General features: G+C 54.1%; 1 protein-coding gene across 3 annotated transcripts in view; it reads right to left on the reverse strand.

Annotated features, from left to right (window-relative positions):
• The window catches only part of INPP5A (inositol polyphosphate-5-phosphatase A), a 171,275-nt gene that overhangs the window by 59,644 nt on the left and 86,076 nt on the right, over positions 1-25,555 (reverse strand). For all 3 annotated transcript variants that reach the window (XM_079138734.1, XM_079138735.1, XM_079138736.1), the window contains exons 5-6: positions 9,103-9,166; positions 2,358-2,461 (exon numbers count right to left, since the gene is read on the reverse strand). In XM_079138734.1, the coding sequence (XP_078994860.1) occupies positions 2,358-2,461; positions 9,103-9,166 (168 nt within the window). The remainder of the gene's footprint in view (positions 1-2,357; positions 2,462-9,102; positions 9,167-25,555) is intronic.

The following is a 25,555-nucleotide window of genomic DNA, read 5'->3' on the forward strand; positions in this document are numbered from 1 at the left end:
CTGTGGGGGACAGGACAGCAAGGCCCCCGAGCAAGAGACCCACAGAGTTCAGGAAGGCCTGGACCCAGGTAGGCTCCTTCCCTGTGGGAGGGGAACCACATCTCTCCCCACCAACACAGGGCACACAGCACTGACCACAGGGTGGAGTGGGGACACCTTTTGTCTAAGAGGTGGCAGAACACAGCAGAGGCCCGCGGACCTCACTGGCCTGGCTCCTGTATTGCCAAGGCTGTGGGGTGGGTAAGCAAGGAGGCCTTTGGAAGGAGCCCTGCTGAGAGCCTGGGGCCTAGGGCACAGAGGGACTCTCGAGGTGCTGCAGAAAGAGCCATTCCTGTCTGGCCACTCTGCCTGCTGCCCAGCTTCTCGCCTTCCCCTGTTCACTAAGAGCACTGTGGCACTCCGCGAGGCCAAGCTGCATCTGCAACCCTCCAGGAAGGAACAGGATGTGCAACAAGAGGACCTTCTGACCCAGGCTCTGGAATCATGAGGAAGTTAAGGACTCAGCGAGGCCACACCCCCCAGAGCCCTGCACGGAACACCACTCACCCAGGACACAATACACGGAGAGCGTGAGAAGCACGCAGCTCAGTGACACTCACAGGAGCCGAACACAGGGTGCAGACATGGGCACAAGGCTCTCGGGTCAGCCTATAGCTATGGGGAGCAGGCCAGGGCACAGGCACTCGCCAGCTCTGATGCCACGGGGCCCGTGGCATCTGCTGTAGATTTGCCACTCTTTTCAACATTTGAACCAGTTTTAGCAGTTAAAAGACAAAGTTGCAAAGAAAGATACTCAAATGCTGATGCCTTCCCCAGAACCATCACTACACTATTGCTTGTGCCCGATGTCCAGCACTGACCCCTATCAGTCCATCCAGCCTGCCCCGCCTGGCCCTGGCCCAGCCCTGGCTTCCCAGAAGACACTATTTCCCCCTGTACCCCTCAAGTCTACTCTGGGTCAGGGTTAGCCCCAAAGAGGCATCCACCTTATTGAGGGCCAGTATGGGGTGGTCACAGGCCTGAACTCAGCTGTAACTGGCCTCTTGTCCCACAGAAGCTCTGAGGTCACTGCAGTCCCACCAGCTCTGCCCACAGGAATGTTGTACAGACACACAGAAGGTCCCATGTTTTCCTGCCCTCCTCCCTGAACCCTAGACCCTGGGTGGAGAGGGGCAAAGAAGTGGAGCCAGGGGCAGCCTGCACCAGCTGAACACAGGAGGCTGGCTGCTGACACCGTGTCCTTGGCCTGCGAGGATGGATGAGGAAGCCGAGACGCCAGGTGACAAGAGGGCCCATCCCTCACGAGGTACTGCAATCTCTCCACTCAGGCACGGTTATAAAGCAAGTTGACAAAGTTGTGGCCTTGCTCAACATTTGCTCTGCAGGACGGCGCGCCCAGCACATTGGGCAGCCCCTCCTGGAGAAGGAACTGCAGAGAGGCCTCCCTGGGCTGAACAGACAAGCCTGGTGTGGCCCCACATCACAGCAAGAGTGGGCAGGCCGTGGGGAGCAGGCATCCAGGGAAGAAGCTCAGTTCTGCTTCAGCACTGGAAACACTCTGGCCACTGGGTCCAAAACCCACTGTGACATGACAGATGATACAGGGAAGGCCACATCCGGTGATCAGCAGGTGAGCTGCCTGAGCTCAGAGAGCTGCAAAGATGCCAGCTCTCAGGAAGGGTCACCAAGTGACCAAATGCAGAATCCAAACAGCTGCATATAAACAACAGCCACGCACGGAAGGAGAAGGCTCAAAGTCCCCAAGACAGAGTGCGTTACAACCGCATGGTCTGGGCAGTGAAGTAGTCAGCCGATTCCTGGGGTTCGAATCCCCAACCCTGGGCACATCACGGTGCGGCAGGCCCAGTGCTGGCGGCCCCACCTGGCTGTGGTACTCCTACCTGCTGTGTGGGCCAAGGCCTTGTCTGTGCAGGACCTGGCCCCAGCCCCAGGCCCTGGGAAGGTGAGAGGCGAGCCACGTGCACATCCCCACGTATCCTGGCACACAGTGACCCCCAGACTCGGCCCAGGTTGTAGCTGCCATTCAGACAGACCTCCATGCTTCCCAGGGGGCTGGGTAACTTTCCTGCATGCTGGGGGAGGGTTCTTTTCCCTGAAAATGATGTCCAGAGGTTTCACCAGTCATCTACTGCTGGACTCTGCAGGTTCCCCCCACGCATGTCTAGGACGCCCAGATCAACCCATGTGCCTTAGAATCTCCCGGAAAGACAGAACCTTGGAGGAAGGCAAAGGCAAGCTGTGGCCACCAGCTGGTAACCACGTTTCATTTCTGTTTTGTCCACTCTGAGAAACAAATGCACTGTTGAGAAAGCCAACCACTGGTGCCCAGCCAGTACCTCAGGGAAGTAGTCCTGCGGGAACTTCTCCTTTTCCAGCATGGGGGTGCTCTCCAGGGTATCCGAGTAGATCTCCTTGCCAGTGACTTTCCTATACTTCTTAGCTGGAAAGATCAGAAGAACGATGTGAATGACCCCAGCGCTGCGCCCCATCCCAATAGCTGTGTGCTACTCAGGGGCTGCACCCCACTGCGCAGCCCTGGGGAGCTAGGCAAGCCACAGGCAGGAACAGACAAGGGGCTAACCCTCCGCAGCTGCTCTGGACATCCTGTGGCTCATAAATTCCTGCTCCACGACCTGGAATCTGACACTCCACTTCATTATCCCCTAAGAGCTCCCAGCCTGCAGATTTACAGGGGCTAATTGGCACCCTCTTTTAAAGCTGTGAATATATTGAAGAGGGCTGTGGAATCACCGTTCACGCAGACCTCCACATGAATTTACTTAATAACATCGATTTCCTCCTCGCACACGCCCCATCACTCATATTCCAGGGAAGAGTTTTCATGTGAGGTGGAGGGAGGGATACACCTGCCTGGCCAGCTGCCGCCCAGACCCCCTGGAGTCCCTAGGGACATGGCTCCCCAACACCTCGCTGGGCTGATGTGCCTATGGATGGGGTTGGCCTGGGTTCTCTCACACATTCCCGCGTTCTCAGTGGGATGTGACTCTAAGTACCTGACTCCATTCTTCAAATGGTTTCAAACGCAGAGGCTCAGGGCAGACGGCTGCCAGTCTTTGCAAGACAGCTAGAGGCACAAGCAACACGTGGTCCAGAGGCTGCTGTGGGTCAGGGCAGGTCAGGACCCAGCACAGATGGCACCCCAAGGTCAAGAGCAAGCGTTCTCAGGGTGACACTCCTGGTTGTCAAACAGATTCTTGGACCCCAACTTTGGCACATAAGGCAAGCTGTGCTGCCAGCTTACGAGGGGAGTCACAGCTAAGACCTGCAGCTCCTGGAACACCAACTACCCCATGGCAGGGTGGGCAGCAGGAGCAGAGTGAAGGGTGTGGACGATGGGCGGGGCCCACTCTGGGCCCACTCAGGGTGGGACAAAAGCAGAGCCAGTTCTGAGGAGGCGAGCTGCAGCATGGCCTGCACAGGTCTCTGACCCAAGCAGCTCAGACAGGGAGAGTCTGGGCCAGTGCAGTGAGCAGAACACACAGGAACTCTCTGGATGTGGGATTCTGCACCCATGAACAGGGACTGCCCACTTAACCAGAGCTGCACTTCTAATGACCCCTGCACCTGTGACACTGCAGGCATGCCTGGCACGGGCTCCTCCCAGCAACACTGGGAGCACCAAGAGCCTCTGGAGGCCTCACCACCCTCTCAAGACAGATGCGTGGGGTGGGCACCATGCCAGGATGCGGCTGGGCAAAGCGGTGCAGGCCACCGGGTCCACGTGCTTAACGTGGTTGCAGGAAGTCACTGTGCTTTGGAAGAGAACCGAAACGCTTCTGCTTTCCTCTGAGGAGGGGAAGAGAGAGGGCAGGGGTGGTGTGTGATCATCAGCCCACACACGCAGTCGCTCGTGCTTTAGCGGTAGGTCAAGTCGGGAAGAACTGACGGCCTGAGAACGTTCTCTTCCCACTGGTCTGAGCCTGTTCAGGTGCTACAACAAGACACCACAGACCGGAGGGCTTGTGAACTGCTGGCTCCTCACAGTTCCGGAGGCTGCAAGTCCAGGAGGAAGGCCTGGTGGATTCAGGCTCTGGCAAGCAAGCAGCCTCACGGCGGGGAGGCAGGTGGGTCTGCCCTTCCGTAATGCTGTGCCCCTGTGGCCCAGGGCCCCAGAGGCCTCCTCCTCCTGTCTTCACTTTGGAATTCGGTACACTTATAGACGATGGGGCCATGCACACACTCAGGCCCGTGTGAACAGGGCATAGCGCCATTTACCCAGCCCTTCCATCTCTCATCAGAGGGTCATAGTTCTCCTCACTGAGATCTTGTTTTGAATCATATTTTGTTACATTTATTCCTAAGTGCTACTTTTAGTGTGTGCTCATGCAAACAGTTTGTTCTTTTAATTACAAATTCCACCTGTTAACTGCAGGAAAGCAGTAAACCATCTTAACCGTGTATCCTGCAACCTTGCTATGATTGCTTATGATTACCAGCTTTCTCAGGTGGTGTTGGCTTTTTAGGATTCTCCACGTAGATAATCATGCCATATGAGAACAAAGGCAATTCTCTCTCCTACCCCACCCCCAAATACTCCTTTATTTCTTCGTTTTTTTTTTTTTTTTTTTTTTTAATCTTATTGCATTCGCTAAGATTTCCAGTAAGAAGCTGAAGTGGTTGAGAGGGGACATCCGAGCCTGTTCCTGATCTCTTCCTCAAATTTTCCATCTACTAACGTCTCATCAATGTTGATGCTACCTGTAGTCTGCTTGCTTTTGGAGAAGTTTCCTCCCTCTCTTTTAAATCGAGTTTTAAATCAATTGCTAGTTTACTGAAGGTTTTCATCATGAATGGGTGCTGGTTTCTATCGAATGCTTTTTCTGTATCTACCAAGTGATCACATAATCTTTCTCCTCAATCTGCTGATATGATGGGTCACATTAGTTGACTTTCAAATGCTGAACCAGTCTGGGATACCTGGACTGAATCCCAATCGCATTATATAATTCTTCTTATACTTCCTGGGTTCAATTTGCTAGTATTCTGTTGAGAACACTTGCATTGTACAAGCGAGAGGGACAGCTTACGTTCTCCTTCACGGAGTCTCCTCTGGTTTTGGTAACAGGGTGGTGATGCAGGTTGGCCTGACAGAATGGAGAAGTGGGGTGGCCTATGGAGAGCCGGTGTGCTCCTCCTCCAGTGCTCGACAGATGGACTAGAAAATTCATCTGGGTCTGCTGTCTTCTTTTTCAGGTTATTAGTGACTATTTCCATGAATAGCTACAGTCCTATTCAGATGACCTAGTCCTTCTTGTATGAGTTTTCACAGATGTGTCTTTCAAGGAGTTGGTCCTCTCGCTTGTTAAATTTAAAGGCACAGACTTGTTCTTGACATTCCTTTACTGTGTTCTTAATGTCTGTGGGATCGGTAGTGATGGTTCCTCACTAATTTCTGATATTAATAATTTGTGTCTTTTTCTTTTTGGTTAGTGTGACTAGTAGTTTATCCATTTTATTGATTTTTTTGAAGAACTAATTTTGGTTTTATCAATTTCTCTATTTTTAATTTTGTTGATTTCTGCTCTGATTTTTATTATTTTTCTTTTGCTTACTTTGGAATTAATTTTTCTTCCTCAGCTTTCCCAAGGTTGAAGGTTAGATTACTGATTTTTAGATATTTCGTATTTTCTAATATATGCATTTGATACTATAAATTCCCCTCTCAGCATAGTTATTGCCAATAGTCCATGAATCTTAATAGGCTGCATTTTCATTTAATTAACGTAGTTTTAAAATTTCTCTTGACACTTCTCCTTTGACCCATGACTGTTAATCAGAAATGTGTTACTCGATCTCCAAATATTTGGGGATTTCCTACCAATCCCCATATTACTGATATCTCATTTAATTCTATTGTGATTTGTGAGCACACTTTGCATGATTTCAAATTTGTTAAGGTGTGCTCTATGGCCCAGAATGTGGGCTGTCTTAGTAAATGTTTATGAGAGCTAGAGAAGAATGTGTGTTCTGCTGTTGTTGGGCTAATCACTCCATAAGTGACGATCAGCTCAAGCTGCCTGGGGGTGCTGCTGAATCCAGCTACGTCCTCAGTGATTTTCTGCCTGCCTGCTCTTCCATTTGTGACAGAGGGTGCTGAGGCTGCCAACTGTGACACTGGGTCCCTCCATCCCTCCTTGCAGATCAGCCTTTGCCTCACATACTGTGACACTCTGCTGGCGTGTGCACACAAATTAAGGACTGCCAAATCCTGGGGAACTGACATCTTGGTTACTATGTAACGCCTCTTTATATTGCTGATCATTTTTCTTGCTCTGAAGTTTAATTTGTCTAAAAGTAATGTAGCTATTCGAGCTTTCTTTTGATATGCTATCATGTGTCATGGTTTGGGTATGTGATGTCCCCCCAAAGGCTCATGTGTGAAACAATGCAAGAATGTTCAGAGGTAAAATAATCAGATCACGAGAGGTGTAACCTAGTCAGTGGACTGACTCACTGATAAGGATTACTCAGTGGTGACTGTAAGCAGCTGGGCAGTGGCTGGAGGAGGCAGATCACTGGAGGTGTGTCTTTGGGGTTTATATTTTGGTCTTGGTGGGTGGAGCGCTTTCTGTTTCCTATGCACCGTGTTCTGAGTTGCTTTTTGCCCCCATGCTCTGCTACCATGATGTTCTCCCTCCCCTTGGGCCCACAGGTTTGGAATCAGTTCTCTAGGGACTGAGACCTCTGAAACTATAAGCCAAAATAAACTCTTCCTCCTCTAAATTGGTCTTGTCAGGTCTTTTGGTCACAGCAATGAAAAAGCCGACTAAAACAGCATGGTATGTCTTTCTCTATTTCTTCGCTTTTAATCTTTGTCTTTGTATCTTAAGTGGGTTTCTAGTATACAAACACAGCTGGGTGCTTTTATTCCCTCTGGTAGTCTCTATCTTTCAGACCGTTCACATCTAAAGTGATCATAAATACAGCTGGAGTAACATCTACCGTGTGCGGGACTTCTTTATTCCTGACTTAGTTCTGTTTCATTTTGTCTTTACTCTCTGTCTTCTCTGGTTTTCACTGAGCACTGTATACAGTTCCATTCTTTAAAAAGGTTCCCTTTCTTTTTGGTACTAGGGACGGAACCCAGGGGCACTTAACCACTGAGTCACATCCCCAGTTTTGTTTTGTTTTGTCTTTATTTTGAGAGAGGATCTTGTTAAGCTGCTTAGGTCCTTGCTAAGGTACTGAAGTTGGCTTTGAACTTGCGATGCTCAGCTGCCTGAGTTGCAGGGATTATAACCATGAGTCACTGTGTCCAGCTCAAGTTTCACTTTCAAGAACCACAAACTCCTTCACAAGCAGTACGAGTTCCTTTTAACAGATATTCTCAGCAGTGGGCCCGGTGACAGAGTCATCTTCAGGGCAGACCTTGTGCAGAAGAGGGATCCTGGTCTTGCCCATGACGACGTGGCAGGGCTCTTAGTGGTAGGACTGACAGGTGTGGGTCCCGGAGTTTTTCTCTCCATGGGAGTCCACACCCAGCCTTAGTTCCCGTGGCTACAGGCTTCAGGGGCAGCTCTTGCTCCTAGGAGGCCGTGACCCTATGCCCGTCTCTGTGTTCCGGGCAGGGGCTGGCCCTGTTCCCACGACCCCTGGTGGATCTGGGAAGGACTGTCTACTTGAGGTTTGTTCAGCTTCCTCTGAGAACAGGAGTCAGGCCCTCCAGACTCCTCACATGTTGGCCAGAACCTGGCGTCCTGACATCCTTGTATTTGTATCTTTAGGCACTCCTTAAATTTCAACTGGATCCTTATTTTTCAATTTAGGCTATTGCTTTGTAAAAAGTTTATTCAAACTTTGCACGAATTCTGAATCGCTCTGCGGTGACTCACCGCCTGAAGAACAAGAGCTGTGAGAGCAGGGCAGCCTGCGACCCACGAGACCCACGCCTGCTGAAGGGCCAGTCACAGCCCTGCTGCGCTGCCACTGTGTCTGCACGGCTAACGTCCTGATCACACAGCGCCTGAGCACGCGTCCCCTGTTCTGTCCAACCTCGTTCGCGCCCTTCCCACACTGTGGAAGCCTCAGGAAGGTTTTGCTCAAGTTACACGTCGATCTAACTACTGCAGTTCTGAATGAACTGTGAGTTGATCTGACTGATTCATTTAGTAGTAAAATATGTATACAGATGATTCTTTTGGAACAAAAGAAAAGAAAAGAAAGTTCTACAGGCGTGGGACCCCTCTAGGCTTGACCTACAACCTTCTCAGGAGTAGCCCTTCTACCCACAGTTTCACCTAGCACGTGGTATGTCCGAACATCTACTGTTGAGGACATGGTGGCCCCAGCACCACAGGCAAAGGCCCGAGCCCCCTCTCTGCAGCCACACGCTTAGATTGGGAGCGCCAGGCGCTGGGATTTAAACATATCTGAAAAGCCACAGACAGAAGACAGTGAAGGGACTGCAGCAAGGCAGAGGAATGCTCCCCGGCCCCCACAGGGCGCTATCTGCTGGGGAGGACAGAGAGCACCAACCTAACCCACCGGCAGGACTAGCTGTGGTCATAGCCGTCACAACCTCAATGACATCTCAGGTTGATGTGCCTGGCTCCAGGCCTGTGTGGAGCTCGGGACAGCTCCCAGGCAACAGGAACAGAGGAAGTGGCGAGGACGAGGCGACACCCCACATCTGGTGGACCCACACTGCAACCTCTACCTCAGGAAGGGTGGGGTGGCAGGTGTCTCGTCAGGAGCACCTCAGACAGAGTGCAGGCCCAGACGCTGGCCACAGCATGAGGGCAGCGTGTTCCATGGCCACAGACACATGCTCCTGCCCATTCTGCTTTTGATGTATGCAATCCTCCCCTTCTGCTTCATTTTCAGTCACTGGGAACACAATGAAAACCATTTCCTCCTCCTGGGACTCCTGTGGGAAAGCCAGGTCCCAGCCAGGTCCCCAGCCAGAGCAGAAGGGGTGGCTGGGGCAGCACACCAGGACCAGATAAGCTGGAGAGCCAGGAGCTCTTGTGGTACACCAAGCCCAGACCACACAGGCCCTCTCACAAGGACACAGGCAGAGGGGACCCAGTGGAGGCAACAGAAGTCAGCATGGAGTCTTACCTTTAAAGTCAAACTGGTAGACGTTTTTCAAGGATTCATGAAGAAAATAAAAGCTTCCTAGTGCCTACAAGAGAAAAAAGAAGGACCGGATCAGAGGCTGTGCTGGGAGTGTTTCCAACCTTAGCGAGGGTCTGAGCAATGAATGAAAGGCATTCCTGGGGGCTGGGGTTTAGCTCAGGGGCAGAGCACTTCCCTGGCATGTACAGGGCCCTCACTGGGATCCTGAACCCCAGGGGTGGGGAGCAGGGGCACCTAAGCCAGATCAAAGAGTTAACTAGCCCTGACTTAAGTTTGTCCACTCACACAGAGGCTTGCCAGCACCCCACCCACCACCAGGCTTGGGTACACAACTAAACTGAGAGGTCAGGGCCAGGGCTTGGCTGGGCTGACCCTCTCTGAGCACTGACCCTCGGCTGTGACCCTGGCCTGGGCTCTACATGCCCACCCACTGGGCACTGGTCTCTGTCTAGCCCCTGCCTCCCTCTTATCTCTTCAACCCTCAGGGCTGAGCTGCAACCCCATGCCCACAGCCATCAGACATGCGACATCTGTGGACTGAATGAGCAATCACAGATGCCCGCTGCATGTCACACAGCATTCTGGGCGGGGGTCCCACAGGGCAGGGCTGGCCATGAAGCAGCACACTGTGCTAAGTTATCTGCTACTGGTCTGAAATTTGACTTTAGCTTGCTGTTTTTACATGTACAAGTGCAGGCACACTATGTGCTTGTTTGTATGTATGTACTTACCATGTGCATATATGTATGTACACAAACATATTTTTAATTCAGCAACCCTGACAAGGGCCCTGGGGACCCTCTACTGCTGGCTGCGGTGGTGGTCACAAAACTGCACACATTCACCAAAACTCACTGGCTTGTCCCTTACAATTAAAGTAAATTTCACCATCTGTGAACTTTGCTTTTACAAACTTGATTCAACAAACAAGGCCTACTTTTGTGGACCTCTCAAAAGACCTGAGAAGTCCACACAGAGCTGGGATAGTAAGATGGTGCATAAGGATGCTGGACAGGGGCCCAGAGGGACCTCAGGGGAAACCTGATCACGGCCAGATCACACAGGGTCTTGCGTGTGGGAAAAGACTCAGTTCTAACCCCAACTGTGTTTGAAGTGCCATCCTCAGACAAGGGACTGCGTAGGCCAAGGATGCAGTGTGTCCTCACACACAAGCACACACATGGGGCTCTGTTTCTGGCTGAACAATGGCCCAAGATATTTCACTCCCACTGACAGTGTGGGACTCCAACAAGAGCTCTCCTCTGTGACCACGAAGCCACCACTGCACTGCAGAAGTCGACAACATGCCACTGACGTCAAAGCCCCAGTCAGTCTCCCCATAGCCCCAGGGTCTTCCAGAGACCTCCACATACTGGAGCCCTGAAGCTCTGGGGACATGGACTGCCTTACACTGTGACACAGCTGGCTTGGGTAGACCATGGACAAAGACTGCAGGGGCTGACCTATAACACGGGAGGCCACTGCAGCCACCCAGCACTGGGCGGCCAGGTGGGAAGGAAAGCAGCCAGGACAGGGCGTGCTCCCAGCCTGCTGAGGGAGGAGTGTGGTGGCGCTGGCCTGGCCCCCACCAGCGCCTCACAGTCCTTGGCCCTGCGGGCCCTGCAGCCCATGGGCACAGTCTCCACAGCACAGGAGCCCAGGAGGCTGTGCTTACTGGGCCCAGCTGAGAGCAGCACAGTGACTGTGCAGGGGGGTCTGAGGCCCAGCTCTCCCTGCTCCTGGCCTCCCTGCGACAGCAGAGCCAGCCTCAGAGCTGCTTCCTTGAGCACTTCTACTGACAAGGCAGTCCAGCAACACACAGAGCATCTTTTCAAGTCCTGTAGTCCTCGGCCACAAGATGCCACCCTGGACCCACGGCAGCTCCACGGGGCAATGCGCAGGGAGCAGACGCAGCACACCTCCTGCAAAGGCCTGCGTTCTTGGCCCCAGCATGTACAAAGGAGTTGGACCGTTCAAGGAGACATTCTCCTTTCCACAACTCACTGATCTGGTTCCACATTTTAAAATAAAAACTAAACGACATAGGCAAAGCTGGAGTTTACTACCATGTAAAATTTAGATCGAAAACAAGCTTGTTTTCATAATTATGGATAAAAGTTAAGTATTAGAATCAGTCAACTCTTGCCTCAAAAAGTGCCACATCATTCTGTGACCAGGGCCAGGTCTGCGGTGCACTTGCCAGACTGTGTTCCTGCAGAGCCCAGAGGGCAGGCGAGCAAGGCGAGGCCCTGGGGAGGCCTGATCTCTGCTTTTTAGGACTAGACCAATGGTCAGGGAGATAGAAAGTTCAACCTTCAAAGCTGAAGCTCAAATTCTCTAGAATACCATTTGATTTTAAGATTTGTTTCCTGGACATCAGACGCTATGAGAATTCTGGCAGGAGGCACCAGCCTGGTCCTCATACTCAGGCGCCTGCTCTCTGGGCGTGGTGCAAGCTGCACCTCCAGGGGCTGCTCCCTGTTTCTGTCACTCTGCACTTGCATGGACCACGACCTGCTGTCCTGGGTCCAAGAAGGCCAAATGAGTGTTCGTCCCTCAGCTTTCTTCACACCACCCGTCCCTAAACCTCCCTCTTGAGCACACTTCCCAGGCTCCACCCTCCCACCCAGCTCAGTTGCACAAATGGAGCCTGGCGGCCAGTCTCTTACCAGTCCTGTGCACACCACCCACTTTCCCTCTCCACCCACACCCTACAGCCCATCCTCCTGCCTAGCCCCTGCTTGTCACATCACCGCTGCCTCTGGAAGAGCCCAGAGCTCCCCACTGGCCTGCCTCTGCCTCTGTCCCCATTCACACAGCAGCAGCCAGGATCCTCTGCACTCTGATCAGAGACCAGCAGATCCACTGAGGCACTTGCTGCTGGGCTCAGGAAGATGGACTAGGTTAAGGTCAGGGGACATCTCACCAGAAAACAACATGTAAGCCTTGAGACACAGCAGCTGGCTCCTGCAATGGATGCCCCTGGAGGGGAGGCAGCAACAGTGCTGAGGCGCAGGCTGGCCGTGGTTCACTCAGAGGTCCAGGTGCCCTGCTCACCTGGCACAGGGCAGGCACTGCCCTTCTCGTTAAGCAGCCACCTCACTGGGCAAAGCACTCTTTCCAGGGCGCTCAGCAGCAACATGGGGCCCTTGGTGGAAATGAAGTGTTTGCAAAGCCACCCAAACACATTTCTAACCTTAACTGGAGTTCAGCGACGTCACAGCCCACAATACCTCATGCCTCATGCTTTGGTTTGGGAACTGAGTCTGACAGCAGCAGGCCCACTTTTCCAACACCCGAGAGTCAGAACTAGAGCGGCAGAACACTGCTCCTGCCTGGGCAGAACAGGACGCAGTGCCAACACTACACAGTAGGAAGCAGGTGCTCTGGCTGCAGGCCAGGGTAGGAGCCCACAGAGGAGGTGTGACGCAAAGCTGCACAAGAGCTGCACCCCCATCACTGTTGACCAGCACATCAGGCAGCCAGTAACCTGCACTGATCTGTCACTCCCACCCTGAGGTCAGCAACAAAGCACTGTGGCTAACCTGGGGCCTTCTGCAGGAGGCTGCTCTTCCAGGCAACAGCAAACTCCTAAGCTCAAATCAAATGGCTCAGCAGTGAGTGACACACAGCAGGGCCTCTTCTGCTCCAATACTGAAATCACCCAGAACCTCCCTGTGGGACCCTGAGCTGGGAAGAGGCCGGTGTGCTCACAGCCAGGTCCCTGTGAGCTATCTAGCCGACTACCAGCAACACTGCAGGGTGTTCACAGTGAGCTCCCAGGGAGCCAGCCAGGACAGCATGGGCAGGGACCACAGCGTGACCAGGGAGTAGGCCGAATGCTTCATTAATTTTTGCAGTTGGATTCATACAAGGCTATGGCTCATTCTTTATTTTGCATCTTCATCACACTAATGTAGTTGGACATCTTTTTTCTCTTTTGCGGTGCTGGGAATGGGCCCAGGGCCTCACGTATGCTAGACGTGTGCTCGACCACTTCAGTGCTTTCTTATTGTGCTACTTACCCCCCAGCCACTTCTCTGTGCGCAGTCCAGTGGTGTTAACACATCTGTGATGCTGCACAGCTGTCAGCACGCCTCTCTCCAGAGCTCCACTCAGCTTCCCAAATTCAAACTCTACGTGTGACATGGTGCACCAGGGCCAGCCCTCTTCCCAGGCCCTGGCAACCACCTTTCTATCTCCTGTTTCTAGACAAGTGCCTGTTCTTGGCAGAATCACGCAGCATCTGTCTTTCTGTGACTGACTCATGTCACTCAGCACGACGTCTTCCAAGTTTATCCATGCCACAGCCGGTGGCAGGTTCCTTCCTTCTCCAGGCTGAACACCCCACGGTAAGCATGTGCCTTCTGCATACGCATGTACGCACACATGGACCCTTGTGCCTCCGGCGTTTCTTCTGCCGTGACCAATGCTGCCATGAACAGTGCACAGACATCTCTGGGCCCTGCTTCCAGTTCCTCTGGACACACACACGCAGGTGGACTTGCTGGGTCACGTGGTGGCTCCTGCTTCAAACCTAAAGCATGACCACACTCTTCTCCACAGTGGCTGCCTCACACTCCCACTAATGGACGAGGGCTCCTTCCAATTTCTCCAAACCGTTATCAGTATTTCTTATTTTCTGGGATTTTTTTAATAGTGGCCATTACAATGGGTACAAGATGTTAGCTCATCTTAATTGACAAAATCACAGCTCACCAGTTGATTTTCACATCTCTAATAATTAGTGATGCTGAGCATTTTTTCATGTTTACGTACATATTTTCTTTGGAGAAATGTCTATTCAAGTCTCCTGCCCATCTTTAAATCAGGTACTTTCCTTTTACTGTTGAGTTTGTGAAGTTCTCTATATATTCTGGATATTGATTTTTTTATCAGTCCCATTTTACTCAACTGATGTCTTCTGATGTACAATTTTTAACAATCTTGATGAAGCCCAGTGTGCCTTTGTGGTTGTCATTGGTCTTTGATGTTGCACCTAAAAACTCATCCTCAACTCCACTGCTGTGAAGGTCCTGCTCTCTCCTTCCAGGAGTTCTGTGATGTCAGGTAGGGCCCCAACGGTGCTGTGCGCGGTGCGAGGATCCAACGCCCTCCTCTGCACTTGGACATCCAGTTTCTCCAGCAGTCTTGGAAGAGACCATCCTTGCCCCTGACTGTCCTGGCCTGGTCAACCCAGCTGACGCCCCACCACTGCCACATTCCTGGCTTCTCTGTTTGGGTCGCGGGTGGATAGCAACCTTTGCAGTCTGGCGAAGGGTCTCTTCCGCCAGCTGCACAGCCATGCCCTCCATGCTCCTCGACTCCTCCTTTCCCCACATGTATGTTTCTTACTTTTAAATACAATCGGATTCTTTGTCTATTATCTGCATTACAAAAGACTCCTGCAGTCCTGGCCTTGCCTCGTCAATATTTTTACAGTATCTTTCTGGATGGAAGCTTTGTTCCTGAGGTGAATTCATCAACATACTTCCTTGTGGTTTCTGCCTCTTCTCATCTGAAGACTCATCCGACTCCTCACGCAGTCCTCCGCGTTCACTCTTAAAGGCACAGGACCGAGTCTTTCCCTGCCATCGTCTGTTGCGCAGGGACTTCCTGTGAGGCAGCACGGGGCCGGGGCTCCCCGTTTCCCAGGTTGCCTCATGCACAGAGGCCTGCACCACTGGTCCTGGCTCCTGGCTCTGCTGCTCCACTTCCAGCAGTGCTCTCTGCTGCTGTGCTTTGCCGTGGTGACTGGGAGGTGGGCCCCCCGGCTTTTCTCCACGGCTCCCATCTGCAGGTGGAACCTGACGTGCAGCAGGCGGCATGAGCACCACAGACAGGCGTGGGGACTGGCTGGAGCTGGCACCTGTAACCTGGGGCCTCACTGTCTTAACACGCTCAGTCTTCATCCACATCGAGATCTTTCAAAATGATTTTGAATAAAGTCTCACCATTTTCCCCATGAAGGTCTCTTAACCTTTTACTACATGTAATCTCAGGGATCTCTTAGTTTCCATTGCTATTACAGAATGTTCCTTTTAAAAACGCACTTCAGCTGCTGCTGCTGCTACTGACTGCGTCTGGCCTTCCCTCAGCAACCAGCGCAGCCCCTGTTGCTCTGGTCCTCTCAGGCCCTCTGATCCCCTGGGGCCTGCCCGCTTGGTCGCCCCTCGCGGTCCTCACACCGCTCTCCCTTTTGCTCTTTGGCTCTGAGGCGCTGCAGGGAGCTCTGGCTCCACACCGAGGGCCTGGGGGAGGGGCGCACGTGCATTCAGGGGCAGTGAGGCCCAGACCCGGTGCCTGCGCCAGACACGAGGAGGGCTGGGGTGAACACATCTGCATACGGTTTGCTGATGGTTGAGTAAGGTGTGCAAGAAAGGGAGCCCAGATGCTCTCATGCTCTGGTCAGAGGGGCTGGGAGGAGCTGCCGTTTTCTGAGCTGGGAGAAGCTGCAGGAGAAGCACGGTTGTGGGGAATGAGGCGTCTGGGACAGACCTGTTGGCTAAGCTTCCGGAGGGCCACCACGCCAGTACAGACAGTGGCCTAGAGTCTGGGGTTCAGGGCCAAGGTCTAGTAAGGGTGGACATTTCCAAGCTGTCTTTCAAGGTTGACACGTGAAGCTGCAAAGATGCTGAGGGAAGAGCTCAGGTCCAGGCCTGGCCAAAATCTGGGGCATCAAGCTGGCACGAGCTCAAGGTAACGGGGAGCATGCAAACCAGAGAAGGGTTGGCCACTGCTGTGACGCCACACAGGACAGAGCATGCTGTGGAGGCTGGTTCGTTAGGGCAGTGAACTGGCTTCTCGACAGCACGGGATGCCTGCCCTTCCTCCTTCCTCCAGCTCTGTTTGGGAGCTCTTCCTCCTCCTTCCCTACAGTGACACCACCATACTGTCCAGGTAGTGCACCCTGGGAAGCTTCTTGCCTGCCTCCTGCTGAGCTCTCACACGCACCCTGCTGGTCTTCCTCCAGCTCCAGCCTTGCTGCTCCAGGCAGCCACAGGGTCCCCCTGGTATCTCTCCTCAGGACGGGCCTCCCCAGCTCAGGCCAGGAGAAGACTGTGTCACGTCCATTCCCCAGCATCACCCAGGGCCAGGACGTGGAAAGGGCTGAATGCCGCAACCACTGTCACATGGTGCCCTCTCTCCAGAGCCATATCGCTGTCGCGAAGGGAGAGCAGACACGTTCACAAGGCACTGCCGTTCCGAGTCCTGCTCCCAGGCAGGACAGGAGATGACGGCACAGGGCGGGCCCCTGGCTGACCCTCAGCACCAAGGCCCGCCCAGCCTGGCTGCCGGTCCACCAGATGCACACATAATCTCATTCCACCTCCTGTCCAACGGCCAACATGAGCAGTTAATTAAATTGGTTGTCCACTGAATTCATCCACTTACAAAGTTAATGATATTCCGTCCCTGAATTAAAGAGCGTCTTATAAAGCGTGCACCATGGGAGCTGGCATGAGTACACAGGGTGCTGAACCCTGTCACAGCTCCCGGTTGTCGTGTCCCCAATTAGGCGGCCCAAGAAGGGCAGGGCCTGTCTGCCCAGGCCCAGCACCAGTCATCCTGACAGCCGGGGCGAGCAGTGCACAGCAAACACTCACCGTCGCCTGCTGGGCCAACATATCCCCACCACATTAGCACACCTGTAGACACCCACCCTGCCACAGCTCGGAGGGGCAGGAGTACCACAGTCAGTCTGCCTATGTGGCCCTGAAGTCCCTGCAGGTGCTGGCAGTACAGAGCCACCCTGCAGACAGGCCTGAGCAGTGGGCGAAGCCACCACCCCCGCCCAAGTATTCCCACTGTCTCAGTCGTCTCAGATGCACAGGGCAACAGGCAGAGCCAAGCTGGCAGACACAGGAGTGTGGGGCGGGCCTCAGAGAGCCGAGCGGGTCACCACCATGCTCAGGGAACAGAGGGCTTGAGAATGCCTTCCAACCCAAACCAGCTGGGGCCGCACACCTGAGACATCACAGGAAGCATCTAAGTGGCTGGATGCACAGGTCAAGAGGTCAGGTCAGACACCTGGACAGTCCTCAGAAACATGGAACGCTGAGCTCACCACGAGGCGCTGGAGCCAGAGAAACGGGTAGAGCGAGGGACTAGACCTGGCCAACAGTAGAGAGGGGCTTGAAGTAGGCAGTAGAAGCTACTGGTCAGTGGGAACAAGGGGCAGTAGGGGGACAAGGAGCGGTCAGGGAGACAAAAGACAGTTGATAAGACAAGGAATGTTCTAGAGACAAGAAGCAGCCAAGGGACAAGGAGTCATCAGCGGGGGCCAGGGGAGGTTAGAGAAAGCAAGGGGAAGGGGAGAGAACAGAGTGCTCAGGGGGACAAGGAGCAGACAAGGGGACAAGTCAATCAAGGGGACAAAGTGCCTGGGGGAATGAGGAGTGGTGGGGAGGAGCAGGAACCAAGAGCAGGTGGCATCCGAGAGATGAGCAGAGGGGTGACCCCAGGTGCTGTGTGCCTGCCAGGTCTCTGGCACAGGATGAAGCCCTGGCCCCAGGCTCACGGTGTGGCCTGTCCAGTCCATCCACAGGGAGTTTCGACACGTGGACCTGCTGACCACTGCGCATAGGTCACAGTGCTGCAGCCCCTCCCAAGCCCTGGAGAACCACACACATGGTGCCATGCTGCCCAAGTGGCTGGGCAACGGACATTCACAGGGATGGTGGAGCCCACTCCACCAGGCCCTTGGCCTGGCCTGGCCTGGCCTGGGTGGCCCCTAGGAGCTGCCCTCTGGAGCACAGAAGGCATGAGCACTGTAGAGGGACCAGGGCCACAGGAAGGCTGACCTCATCAACGTGGAGCCACAGGTGCCCTGGCCCATCCTGGAGAGGGGAACCCTGTGGACTTCTGCCTGCCTCCATCTGTTGTCCCCTGAGCAGAAGCCAGACCACAGGCAGAGCAGCAAGGCAGCTCCTGGTGTGTCCACCACAGAGGGCGGTACACAGGCTGCAAGCTCCCCATTCCAGAGCTACCCACCTCCTGCCATGAGACTGGAGTTCTTTTGCATAGGTAGTAAAAATGAAGTTGAGCAAGGACCTGGACTCTATACAAGCACTCCAAATCAGTTTTTGATTTACATCACCTAGGTATCTTCCTCTCAAAATGAGATTCGTGTATAATCTGAATGCTATTTTTTCATAATACTTATTTTGCAAATTGAAAATTCCGATAATGGGAAAAAACATCAATCTTAAAATAACATCTAATCTTAATTATTAAATTTATTAAGCTATATTTTCCACATCTAAATGATTACAAAGTAATCGATAACTTGCTTGCCAATTAAATTATGTGGAGAGTTCGCGTCATCATTAAAGTGGCTCCAACTTACCTTTTGTCTTCTGAAAATCATTAGCTTTTCCATTACAATTTCATCCTTACGGGTGTTCTGCACAAGTACAGTATGTGCATTATGGATGTAGGATAATTAAAGTGCAGTGTGCTTTCAGAGAAGGCCAACATAGAACACAAGCTGTTTACAAAATACCTTCTACCACTGGAAAAAGCTCAGGGCACATAAAATGCTAAAAAAAAAAAAAAAAAAGCTTTAATTGACTTTTAAATTGCAATTATATTGAGAGACTGCCAACTACTTCTGCTCCGCACAGGGGAGTGCCAGGACAGCAGGACTCTCCTGGGGCTCCACACTTGCTCTGCGCCCTCTCTGGCTCCTGCGGGTCTGCAGCAGGGCCCTGTTCACTCCTGAGGGGCAGGCCTCTTCTCTCCTTGCCGCTGAGGGAGCTGCCGTGCTTCACACGCCGAGGATCCCTACTTCGCCCCATTTCACCACTTTCCTTGCTCTTCTTTCCTTTCTTTCTCTGACCTCGTCAGGATAAGGACACCCCTGAGCGTTTACTGCCTCTTGGTGATCTGCCGGCGGGCACGGGCTCTGGCTGCGCTGGAGCACACGCTTTAGGAGTGCTTCTGGGGGTGCAGAACTCCTGTCGGCAGGCTCCCCTGGGGAGCTCAGGGTCACTGGGAGAGGTCACAGCACCAACAGCACTAACTGGCCACTGGCCACAGCACAGCACACTGTCCCAACAAGAAAGAGATGAGCCCCTCCTAGCAGATAAGGGAGCTCCTGTCTGGGTGGGGGAGGAACGGGCAGGGACCACTTTGTGCCTCCCACCATCGACAGGAAGACCTTTCTTCACCTCATTTCTGAGGCCAAATCACAAAGAACCTTACGGGAAGGATGTCCACAACAGCTACCTCCTACTAATGGCCTTGTTATAAATCAGACCTTGCTGACAAAGACCAAGGCGAGTGACGCCCGTCAAGCAGTCTGCTGCTGATGCTCTGCACTCCAGCACCGCTGTCCTGACCTCAGGAGCATCTATCATCTCCCTTAAGAGACACAGACACTGCCAGGACATCAGTCTCACAGGACAGGCAGTCGGGGGAGGTGCGGGCAGGAGAAGAGGGCAGTGCTGGCAAGCTGCTGCTGCTCGCCTGCGTTCTGACACCAGGGAAACTGCTACAGGGCCTCTTGGAGGGCCAGCAGGCCTTCTGACCGCACCCTCACCTTGGTGATAGAGGCTGACACTGTCCTTGCTTATTGGTCAGGGTCTCGAAGGCAACTGACAAACAGCAGGGACAGCAGGTGATGAAGTGGGAGAGCCTGATGAGGGGGACCAGGCCTGGGGGGCACATCAAGCATCTGAGGCAGAAAGGTCTTCTGGGAAGAGGGATGTGACCCTGGGCTTGCTGCTGGCATACCCAGAGACTCAGTGAAGGAAGCAGGGGTTCCGCAGGAGAAAGGGCTAAGCAGGGCCAGAGCAGGATATGCAGAGCCCTGGCACATGCAGGGACTGGGGGTGGCAGTGGTCAGGGACCTGGGCACCCCACAGCGAACAGGGTAGACAGGGGCAGAGGATGAAACACCAGTGGTGCTGGGGGCAGGAAACAGATGGGACCGAGGAGACCCAGCTGCACAGGGGCCGGCGCCAGTGGGAGCCCTGAATGGAGTCAGAGCCACCAGGCTGGTACAGACGTGCCTGCCACGTGAGGAGCTGAAGCACACAGCTACACGTGGCGCAGAAGCCAGGTCTCCATGGACTGACACGGTGCCCGTGCGAACACAGGGAAGAAGAAACATCAGCGTGGGGAGGGAGCAAGTGGCAGGACAAGCTGTTTTAGAAACCAAGGTCAAAGTTCAAGGCTGGAATCCTAAGCATGTCCTCCTTTGCTGCAAGGTACTATCGAAGGAGCCACAGGGACCAGGCTCCGCAGGAGAGCTGCCTGTGGCCCATCCTCCGGGTTCCGGGATCACCAGCGGCTGGGGGCAGGCTGACAACACGACACCCATGCAGTGCCCCCGTGCTTCCCTGAGGGGCAGCGCGCAACGCCCAGGAGGGTGCTGAGGGGCCTCCTTGAGCCTTGGAATCCCGTGTTCCTCCTGTTCCCTGAGAAGACCCTCTGGCGAGGCTGAAGTCCCAGGGCATAGGTGAGGCGCACAAGCACCGCCCTGGGGACGCTTTGCACGGCGTGGGCACAGCCCTGACCACCTGCCGGCCACATGCTGCCTTCTGTGCTCTGAATGCACCCACCCCAGACCAGACCCCGGGGTGAAGGGCGAGCTCCCAGCATGCAGCCTAGCAGGCGGATCATGCTCAGGAGAGCCGGCCGTGTGGTGGACACAACAGTGCTTACAGAAGGCCACGAGGCCAATGGAGCACAGGTGACACCCACAGGACTACGGCCACCAAGCTGTGCGAAGCCTCCCTGCAATGGTGACGGGAGAGAAAGAGGCGCCCATGTGCACTCCCATCTGACATCAGGAGCAACCTGCATTCCTGGTGTCCCTGGTCACACTGGAAAGCAATCTACCAGTTTAAGATAAAGCCATTATGGATGGTGACCAAGAATTTCATCACTCCCTATTGAGCAAGAATCAATCACTTTAGGTTTTATGATGCAACCTCTGGAAAGTGACCAGTTTGAGGCTGAAGGATTTGAAGGGCTCCAGTTTCAGCCAAAGTGTCCATCAGACACCCTGCTCCTGAGACAGAAATCCCACACGGTTTCCCTGTTTTCCATGTAGTGGTATCTAAAAAGCTTCGGGCCACAACTCCACGTGGTGATCACAGGAAACCAAAAGCCTGAGGACAGGCAAGGGGCAGAGCATCCTGGAAGTGAGCCTCTACCCTCCTGGTCTGAGCCTGGGATTTCCCCTGGAATTTAAAAGGGCAGGCACGGGGCACACTACAGCAGCTGCACCTGGAGGTTCCGCCCAGCCAGTGCCTGTCCACGCCCACCTCGCTCTCCCACTGGACCACAAGACACTGTGCACAGAAATGCATCTGCAAACCTGGGTAACTTTGATGTTAACTAGAAGTAAGAAAAACTAACAAATACTTACAAAAGTTACACCTGAAAAATCTCCACACCAACTTACGTTCAATGTACTTAGCGAAAAGGTCAAAGCTCCGGAATTTGCTGGATAAATAAACGCTGCTGAGGCGGATGAATCACTGGAGAACCGGTGCATGGCAGCGAATGAATAACCTGCAAATGCGTCCCAAACCCCATTATTTCCCCTTCTCCAGGAGCCCAAGATTCATGTCCCCGCATGCCGCCAGTTCATTACGGAGAACCATCATCCCTCTTCCGGCGCGCGCGGGCAGAGCGCGTGGCCCCTCGAGGACCCTTTAATGTTTAATTCCCCATCATCCGCTCCACTGAACAGCTTAATCTCTGCTTGTATGATCAATACTATATCAGTGTAAATTAAAATGACAATTTTAAAGTAATTAAGCCTGTTAATGCTCGATTCAAATGTCATTATTTGCACAGGGGATTGAGGAGAAACCACACCGTGTCGGGGTGACAGGAGGACGCCTGTGCTCCCGGCCCTGCTGTGCGGGGCCACTAGAGGCTTTAGCAAAGCGGATTAACTTCTGCCTCGCCCTGCCAGGGTGCCTATCCAATTTCTAAAGAGGATAACGCAATTTGATGAATTTAATTCCAGCTACAAACTCAATCACTGTGATAATAGATGAAAGTTGGGAGGAGACTGCAGGAGGCCCGAGTTTCTACAAGTGCACTAACCTCCACGATGGACACACAGTAATGACGTGATCTGATTTGTTCTCTCTTCTGAAAAACCTTTAGATCATTACGATGGCTGGAAGGACAGCCGACATTTATTAAACAGCCTCGCTCTAGCCCACAAGGGCTGTGGCTGGGCGATGCCCGCCGCTGTCCTGAGCAGCAGCGCAGCGTCACATCACTGCTCACGCACGGCCCTCGCCAGCTGCAGACAGGGCCTGCCCTGCCAGCCAGACTGCTCTGCTCCCAACCCCACACGGCAGCCAGACACCTTCTCTCTGGGCAGCAGTGTCGGGGGGAGACAGACACAAAGAGAATCAAGGGAGAAACACCCCCTTCTCCCTGCTGTGCCCCCAGAACACCAAGCGCACAGCATGGGTGGCAGCGCTTCCTCCACCTGCGGGTGGCGGGCTTGTGCGGCACACATGGGGACCCGACTCAGGGACACCTACCATCGCCTGCGTCATTCATTACATCAGCAATAAAAACTGACAACCCAACATTAATTTCAAGATGAAAAGCAAAGTGTGACAATTTCCATTTGAAAGATGTTTAAGCCCAGGGCAACCCACTGCCCAGGGCTTCCGAGACAATCCCCAGCACTGACCACTCCAGGGCCCCACTGGAGCGCACTCCCAGTCCCGGCAGTCAGGCAATGAGATAGCTTTGTTGGTTATTCTCAGACCACTTCATTGTCTAAATTTCAGATTTCCTGCAGCAAAGGGAAGCTTCCAGTAGGCATTTCTTCTCAACGTCCCCTGCAAAGCTGACGGGACCTCCTGTCCCTCTTCGCTGTGCATAAAAACCTCATCACTTGTCTCCCCCAGCTGACAGAAACAGGATTTAGAACCAGCAGAAATGTGGAACGTATCCAAAAGGATCTCCCCTTCTGGAAAAGCAAACCTCCCTGGGTAGAAGCCTATAGATGAGCAACCAGAGAGCCAGTGAAGACCTACGAGAACAGCCATGGCCGGGGCAGCAGCCTGTCATCCAGCTGCAGCCACAGGACCGCCCTGCGGGGGCGGGGATACAGCCAAGAGGCACCGATGTGCCCACCCAAGTGAGGCCCTGGGATCCAGCGCTATGTGGGAGAAAGAGGAGGAAGGCCGGGCACACATCTGACAGCAAGTCGGCGTGACGAGGGAACACAGGCACCACGCCTTCTCACAACCAAGAAGGATCAGAGCGAGGAGGCCCCAGGCCTGACCAGCACTGCTCCCACAGGAACGAGGAACACAACCGAGGGGAAGTGTGGAGCATGTGCACCTGAGGACGGGCATTTCCACAACTTCAAGGGTGGCCCTGTGTGCTGGTGGCAGTGGACACCCTGACATGTGGCCTGAGCTCTGGGACAGTGAGGCCCTGGGCACCCTGAGCTCTGGTGAGGTGAGGCAGTGGACACCGTGACAACTGACCCCGAGTTCTGGGACAGTGAAGCACTAGGCAACCTGCCATCTGGCCCTGACCACTCCACTTAAATGTGGAGCCTCCGCATGAGACCCGCTGGAGGGGACGCTTGACAGCCACAGCTAGTCCCTCCGGGGTGGATGCTTTCATCCTCATCACACAGAGACGACTCTGAGATTGCAAAATAGGAGGCAGCAATCTAGTGGGTGTAAATCCTAAAATGATGATAATGCCCACACTGCCCAGGGAGAGCCCACCCCCTTACCACCATGCCCTTGGGGTGGAGGAGGACCAATCACAGGGGACAGCACGCCCACTGCCCCAGACATCTGCACACATGGGCACTGAGGGAACTGAAAGGCCACTGGAGACACAGAGCACATCCGACTCGCCTACCCAGCACTCGCGGCTCAGGTGCCACACTGTGCCAAGCTGGCACACGCCAGCAGCCTGAGCAGCGTCCCGACTGTGTCCCTGAGCAGGCAGCCGACTCTGCACGGACAGACAACCTCCCCTGGGGTTGGGGCTGTGGACGGCTCCAGAGGAGCAGGCCAGGGTGCCGTCCGGGTGTCCTGCCACACGGCGAGGGAGGCTGTGGGGCTCTAGCAATGGCACAGGGACTCTGGTGACACACACACCTGTCATGTGCAGGTCCTGTGACCCTGACACATCACAGCAAACACAGGGAAGACCTGCAAGGAAGGACGGGAACAGGGGGCAGCCGAGATCTCCTCCAGAGAACCCCTCGAGACACCCTCCAGCACAAGTGTGCACAGTGACCAGCAGGCCTCTCTCACACTGCCCATTTCTGAAGGTCACCCTCCCTCCATGAATCAGGCTCCAGGGAGGTGGGGACAGCAAGCCTGCCTGAGCCAGGGACGGGCAGATACCACCCTAGGGTGAGGCAGGGCCAAGGGCTCGTCCCCCTCCCAGGGACACACCAGCTATGCGCAGGGTGCGGCTCACAGGGGTACCCTGGGAGTGAATGTCACTTGAAGCCAGACGAGTAGGACAAGCAGCACCCGCAAGCCGCCCAGGACGAGGAGCAACAGGCAAGCTGCCCAAGACTACTTTTTATGTCCACTGCTTCAGTGATTTTCTGTCAAAAACGCTAACAAGCACGGACGCCCGTAAAAGCTCTACAGTCTTTCAGATTGTTCACCCGCACATTTCCTGGAGCGAATCTGTTTCCAGGCTCCTGTGACACGGCCTCCATCACGCCTGTCTGCTGCCTGATGGATCGGCCACCACCCCTTGGCTAGCTCGAGCCTGTTACGGATTTCCCACTGGGGAGCACAGGACAAGAGTAGAAGGACGACCCAGGAGGCCCTGGGCTGGCAGGTGGCCAGTCGGGCTTGGATGCACAAGGTGGGGATGTGGATATGCACACCCACACTGCCCCCAACCCAGTGCCACACTCAGAAAGGGCTGCCCCTGACCTTCCTCCATCCCCTCAACAGACCCTCTGCACCCAGATGCAGGTGGGGATGTGAAACCTGAGGTTGGTCACGACGCTCACGCTCTCTGTGGCAGATTCCAGATTTGGAGAAAGGTTTTGCCACAGGGTCTGAGACTCAGTGCTGGGTGCTGAGAGCACACAGCAGGGCTGGTTCCTGGGACCAGCGAGTCAGCAGTGGCCTGACAGGCAGCTCCCAGCCTCCCCACAGCAGACTCCTCCCTCAGTCTGGTGGAAGGCTGGTGCGGGATCCTCCCCTCTCTGGCCCTGGCCTCTTGCCTGCACAATGCCCACCCCCAGGACGTCGGCTACAGCACTCAGTGGGGAACACATGTGACACAGCAGGAGGCCAGTCTAGTTCTGAAGGGTGACAGGCTCAACAGGACGTGCTCACTGAGGTGAGGTGGCTAAGGCCATGGCGGCCTTCCTGAGCTCTGCAGGTGTGTGTGTTCAGGGCCCGAGAGCCAAGCTCCACAGAACACTCTCAGCAGCCTCCACCACAGG

Source organism: Sciurus vulgaris, assembly GCF_902686455.1.
Source record: "Sciurus vulgaris genome assembly, chromosome: 4".
Lineage (NCBI taxonomy): Eukaryota > Metazoa > Chordata > Mammalia > Rodentia > Sciuridae > Sciurus > Sciurus vulgaris.